The sequence below is a fragment of the Vigna radiata genome, unplaced genomic scaffold, assembly GCF_000741045.1.
Source record: "Vigna radiata var. radiata cultivar VC1973A unplaced genomic scaffold, Vradiata_ver6 scaffold_533, whole genome shotgun sequence".
NCBI classification, from domain to species: domain Eukaryota; kingdom Viridiplantae; phylum Streptophyta; class Magnoliopsida; order Fabales; family Fabaceae; genus Vigna; species Vigna radiata.
In genome coordinates, this window is record NW_014541802.1 from 10497 (window position 1) to 17258 (window position 6762).

Here is a 6762-nt window from a genome sequence, read left to right on the forward strand (position 1 = left end):
GGTGCATAATAAAAGAGGAGGTTATACAGAGTGTGGTGTGTGTTCTGGTGTGTGTTCTTGATATTTCTTTAGGTTTCTTAAGTTGAAACCTAACATTTGGTCCGACCTGCCGGATCCAAACGATTTGGGAACGACGCGAGGATGGAGAATGCGACGGAGGCAGGCTTGAAGCAATTGAGATTACTATGAAGGGCATGAAGGCCGAATCGGTGGCGGTACGGAGGGACCTTCAACAAATAATGAAGATTTTGGGAAAACAAGACCATCACGGTTCTCATACGGAAGGGAGTTCGGAGGATAGCTTCATCAACGATAATCATCATAGAGGACCCAAGGTGATCGGAGTGGGCGAAAATGGTGGAAAAGGAGGAGAACAGAAACCGTGGAGGAAAAGGGTAGAGTTACCTACCTTTGAAGGAGAAGAGCCACTCAGTTGGCTTAATCGGGCGGAAAGGTTTTTTGACATACAAAAAGTAACGGATGATGAAGAAAAGGTGGAGCTCGCCTATGTGAGTGTGGAGGGGAGTGCAACGTAGTACTGGTTTACATTTTGGAAAGAGAAGGCCCGAAACTGATCGTGGGATGGATTGAAGACGGCCATGATTAATCGCTTTGGAGGGGGATTCAGAGGCACGGTGTACGAACGACTGGCCACTCTGCGTCAAGAAGGCACGGTGGAAGAATTTGTCCGAAGTTTCGAAGTTTTGATGGGGCAAACGAAAGGGATACCGGAGGAACAGGTGTTGGGTTATTTCTTGGCTGGGTTACGGGAAGACGTGAAGGGACAGGTTCGAATTCAGAATCCTTCTAAATTGATGGAGGCGATGAGGATAGCGAGGGATGTGGAAGATGCGACGATGCGGATTCAAGGTTGGCATGCAAGTGGGTTTAAGACGAACCCATTCCTTGTGCGACCCAGCGGGAGCGTGACGCGATCGGAACCTGTAAAAACCGCGACGACCCAAGTGGGAAGAACGGAGGGTGGAGGAACTGTGAGAAGAGAAGGGGTGGCGTCGAGCATGACGGTGAGAGGGAGCGTTGCGACTGGTGGTGATGGCCGAGCCAGAGCGGTCCGAAACTTACCCTATCCCGAGTTTCTCAAGAGGCGAGAAGAGGGTCGATGCTATCAATGCGGAGGCCCATTTGCTCCAGGCCATCGTTGCACCGAGAGGAGTCTCAGGGTGTTGCTACTGGCGGAGGACGAAGAAGGTAAGGAGACCGAGGTAAATGACGATCAAGGGGAAAAGCCCATGGAATTGTCCGCATGTTCGGCGGAAGGGTTGACCACCCCAAGAACCTTGAAGTTGATGGGAAAAATTGGTGAACGGAGGGTGATGGTGCTCATAGACAGTGGCGCGAGCCACAACTATATTAGCAAGGGGTTAACGGAGGAACTGGGATTACCGGTGATCGATACAGCCCCCTATACCGTGAGTTTAGGCGATGGGCATCGAAGAATTACCCAAGGTCGTTGTGAAGGGGGAACGATCCGATTGGAGGAAGTGGATGTAGAGGAAGAATTCCAAGTTTTCGAATTGGGGGCTGTTGACGTAATTCTAGGCGTGGCCTGGTTGGCGAAATTGGGAGAAGTTCGGACTAACTGGGGTAAAATGACGATGGAGTACTGTGTGGGGGATAAAAAGATCCAAATTAGGGGAAAACTAGCCTTGTCACGACAGCTGGTAAGGCCGGAATCATTGCGGAAGATGACAGATGCTGAATCATGGGCTATGGTATGGGATTTAAGTATAGTGGAGGACAGGGAAAGCGGTGAGTGGGAGACAGATTTGACCGCAGAGCAGAAAGTGGCCTTGGAAGCCGTGCTGCAGAAGCACTACCGATTGTTTCGAGATTTGCATGGACTCCCTCCACCCCGTGATAAGCAACACTGCATACAACTTAAAGAAGGTATAGACCCTATAAATGTAAGGCCATATCGGTATCCACACATATTGAAAAGTGAGATTGAAAAACAAGTAGAAGACATGCTGAAGGCCGGGATTATACGTCCAAGCTCTAGCCCGTTTTCCAGTCCGGTCATCCTTGTAAAAAAGAAGGATGGGAGTTGGCGCTTCTGTGTAGATTATCGGGCATTAAACAAGGCCACGGTACCGGACAAATTTCCTATTCCAATGATAGAAGAGTTGTTGGACGAACTAAGAGGGGCCAGGTATTTTTCTAAAATAGACTTAAAATCTAGTTACCACCAGATCAGGATGAAGGAGGAGGATGTGGCCAAAACGACATTCCGCACACACTTAGGCCATTTTGAGTTCTTGGTCATGCCATTTGGCCTTACAAATGCGCCGGCAACCTTCCAAAGCACTATGAATCAGCTGTTGCAGCAGTATCTGAGAAAGTGGGTGTTGGTGTTCTTTGACATATTCTCGTCTACAGCCCAAGTTGGGAAGACCACTTGAAGCAACTAAGTTTAGTGATGCAGCTATTAGAACATAAGGGATGGGTGGCTAACCGGAAGAAATGTGATTTTGGGAAGAGAAGGATTCGCTACCTGGGGCATCAAATCTCTGAAAAAGGGGTGGAAATGGACAGCGAAAAGATTAAAGCAGTGGTGGAATGGGGAGAACCCAGAAACTTGAAAGCTCTGAGAGGTTTTCTGGGGCTGACGGGGTATTACAGACGCTTTGTGGCTGGATATGGAAAGATAGCACAACCGCTGACTGAGTTATTAAAAAAGGGAAAGTTTGCTTGGTTAGATCAGGCGAGGGCAACTATGGAGAAACTGAAGGCTGCTATTATAACCTCTGCCCCAGTATTAATGTTGCCAGACTTTAATCAGGAATTTCAGATTGAATGTGATGCTTCAGGAGGAGGAGTGGGAACTGTGTTGACCTAAGGCAAGAAGCCCATTGCTTTCTTCAGTAAGGCACTTTCGGGGGGATCCTTAAGTAAATCCATCTATGAGAAAGAGTTGATGGCCTTGGTGTTAGCCATCCAGCATTGGAGGCCTTACTTGGTGGGGAAGAGGTTTACAGTATACACTGACTAGCGGAGTTTAAGGTATTTGCTAGAGCAAAGGATTACCACTCAGAGTCAGCAGAACTGGTTGGCAAAGCTTATGGGGTATGATTTTGAAATAATATACAAAAAGGGGAGTACCAACAAGGCGGCAGATGCCCTGTCACGTAGAGATGAAGGAGAGATCGAAGGGAGGGAGCTCCAGGTTATATCCAGACCTTTTTGGTCAGATTTTCAAGAGCTTGTGAAAGAAGCAGAGGAGGACGAAACCTTAAAGAAGGTAATTGCTGACATTAGAAGAGATCCCAACTCTCATGCTGCCTACACTCTGGAAAATGACAGACTGCATTATAAAGGGAGAATGGTGTTATCTGCTGGGTCGGTGTGGATTCCTAAACTTCTAACAGAGTTTCATGTGACCAAGACAGGCGGACACTCGGGTGTTTATCTTACGTATAGGAGGATAGCCCAATCCTTGTATTGGGTAGGGATGAAGAAGACGATTACGGAGTTTGTGACTAGCTGTGCAGTCTGCCAGCAGCATAAGTATATGGCAGCATCCCCCCAAGGACTACTACAGCCATTACCCATACCTCAAGCGGTGTGGGAGGAGATAAGTTTAGACTTTATAGTGAAGTTGCCGAGGTCGCAGGGGCATGATGCCATTTTGGTGGTGGTGGATAGGCTGAGTAAATATGCTCATTTCGTGGCGTTAAAACATCCTTATTCAGCGAAAACTGTAGCAGAGATATTTACCAAGGAGATTATCAAACTGCATGGCATCCCGGTCTCCATTGTAAGTGATAGAGACCCACTGTTTTTGAGCATATTTTGGAAAGAGTTGTTTAAAGCGCAGGGAACCGAGCTCCGGATGAGCACTACCTATCACCCTGAAACGGATGGGCAAACAGAGGTGGTAAATCGAATAGTGGAAGGGTATCTACGCTGTTTTTGTTCAGAACAACCCAAAAATTGGTATGCAGTATTGCCCTGGGCGGAGTACTGGTATAACACCAGTTACCAGGGGTCGGTTAGATGTACGCCGTTTGAGACCGTGTATGGTAGAGCTCCTCCATCTTTTAGCAGATTCATTCCTGGGGAAACACCTGTGGAGGCTATCACCCAAGACTTGATGACACGTGATGAGGCCCTTAAACAACTGAAACATCATTTGAATCGGGCCCAAGATTTAATGGTTCAGCAGGCTAACAAGAAGAGGAGAGAGGTGGATATCAAGGTGAATGATTGGGTCTATTTGAAGATCAGACCTCACTGACAATCTTCGATGCCCGTGAGGTTGCATCCAAAGCTCTCAGCCCATTATTTTGGTCCTTTCCAGGTGGTACAACAAGTAGGAAAAGTGGCTTTTAGGCTGAAGCTACCCGAAACAGCAAGAATTCACACGGTTTTTCATGTGTCCCAATTAGAAAAAGCAGTGGGAGATAAGACGGTGGAAAAGGGGCTGCCAGAGGAGCTGCAGGCAGAGGGGCCCAGTTTTTGGCCCATAAAAGTCTCGGACAAGAGACAGGTTCAGCAGGGAGAGGAGATTTTGCGCCAAGTACTGGTGGAATGGCAAGTAGGGGGTAAGGAGGGCGCTACATGGGAAGATGAAGCCACCATGCAGGATCAATACCCCGAATTCAACCTTGGGGACAAGGTTGTCGAAGGAGGGGGGAGTAATGATAGGAAACTGTTAGTATATGAGAGGAGAGGGAAGCGTCAATAGTCAATTGTTGGCTTAACTGTCTGTTGTTAGCTTAACTGTCTTGACAGTTAGGATTTGGGTGGTTACGGGTCTGTATAAATAGGAAGAGTAGTAGAAGGAACTCACTTTTGGTTGTTGTATTCTTTGAACAGGAATTCTCTATTCCTGGGGGGAGGTTAGGCTCTCAGACTACCCTATTCGTTGTATCTTGACGGTGCATAATAAAAGAGGAGGTTATACAGAGTGTGGTGTGTGTTCTGGTGTGTGTTCTTGATATTTCTTTAGGTTTCTTAAGTTGAAACCTAACAGTTTCTTTGTTTGTTTGTGCGTCTCTGATTGGTTGTGTTTGTTTATGTGTCTTTGTGTGAGTGAATGTGTGCGTGTGAATGCGTGTTTGTTTGGTGTGTGTTCTTGTGTGGATAATAATTGTGTGTGTAACTTATATGTGTGTGTTTATGTGTGTGCGTGTCCGTGTGTGTTTCTTTGTTTGTTTGTTCGTGTTTGTTTGGTTGTGTTTGTTTCTTTGTGTTTGTGTTGGTGTGTGTTCTTGTGTCGATAATAATCACGTGTGTGTAAATTATGTGTGTGTGTCTTTTTGTGTGTGTGTGTGTGCGTGTGTGTGTTTCTTTCTTTGTTTGTGCGTGTCTCTTTGGTTGTTTTTGTTTCTTTGTATCTATGTGTGTGTAGGATTGTGAGTAAGATATTAATTTAATATGGATTAAAGAGAAACTCTTTTTTCATAAAAATATCAACTCTCAAGTATCAAGATGGATGAATTTGTTTTGTCGTTTAGTTTCTTGCTTCGTGTAATTATATTTGGTATCAGGTCTCCCTTGTAGTTCTTCGTGGTATTCTTTTTAGTTATTCTCTATCAATCTATCATCCTTGACACATTAACATTTATATAACAAACGAACTTTAACTGGGTGAGACTCGTAGTTGGTATCTTTCGCTCTTTGTGGTTATCTTCTTATTGCTTAATATCCACGGTATGCTATAAGATATGAAGTTATGTTTTTCGTATGTCATCAATTAAATGTCTCTGCCTAGGCTGACAATTTACAATTTCAAGACTGGCATCTAAAACCCGGTTTTATGTTTTTGTGTTTTACCTTATCATCTTTTTGATGGACTGTGGTAGTGTTATATATCGCTTTGTATATTTTGTAATGAAGTTAATTTAAATAACATTGGTGTAGAAAAGGAGATGAGCTTAAGAATTATTTTTTATGACTTGACAGTTAACAATACTGACACGAAGAAACATAATTGGAAGATCTTTAGGTGGAGTAGCTTGGTCAGATGGGTTTTATTCTCCTTGTTCAGGGGCGATTTTGGATCCGGGCTTTTGGATCTTCATGCTATGGATGATACAGAGCTTTTGTATGAGGTATGGATATGATTTGGTGTATCATATTATAATGGTTTGTTCATTCATGAAAGCCAATTGACTTAGTTTGGTTCAAGTACTGTTGGCACAATTTATTGGGAAAATATCTTGCCTATATCATATTGTATTACAGTTTGTTGATGGGTTTGGTATTTGGGGTTTGGGGTTCAAGGTGATTTTCCAACATTTCCCATCTAGGCTACAAGCTTGTAGTGTGACATATATATGTAAAACTAACTTGTTAGGTGAAAATTTCCAAAGTTTTTTAAGGTATATTTAAGCCATATTTTTAGCTAGGACTAAATCACCATCCTCAAGGTTGCAATTGGGACAACTGTAGAGAAGTCACAAATAGGATGGGCTTGGGTTTATGGCAATTAAGACGACTTTAAACCTTTGCCAAATTGTAACTTCTGAAGAAGTTGTTTCACTCATGTGGTCACATGTGGTGAGGGTCATGGCTTGGTAGTATGCCTTTTCATTGGAACTCTCAAACATTTTGCTGTATACGCCTCCATGAAATGAGATTAATCTTTTAAAACCATATTTGTCAGAAATAAATGGCTTGTCCATTGGACAATCTGCCCTATGTCTGGCCTTGATAGGTCAATTAGGTTACCAATCAATCTGTAATATCCTTAGGATCAAAATAGGATGTGGTTTTAGATACAAGCTTCCCTATGTATGG

The 6762-nt window shown here is 44.2% G+C and overlaps 1 protein-coding gene across 5 annotated transcripts in view; it reads left to right on the top strand.

The window, feature by feature from the left end:
* The window catches only part of LOC106778214 (kinesin-like protein KIN-13A), an 18459-nt gene that overhangs the window by 5396 nt on the left and 6301 nt on the right, over positions 1-6762 (top strand). For 4 of the 5 annotated variants that reach the window (XM_014666159.2, XM_014666160.2, XM_022776104.1 and 1 more), the window contains one exon: positions 5926-6074. In XM_014666159.2, coding sequence (XP_014521645.1) covers positions 5926-6074 — 149 coding nt within the window. Of the gene's footprint in view, positions 1-5249; positions 6075-6762 lie in introns of those variants that run through there. The other variant, XM_022776103.1, reaches the window with a different exon arrangement.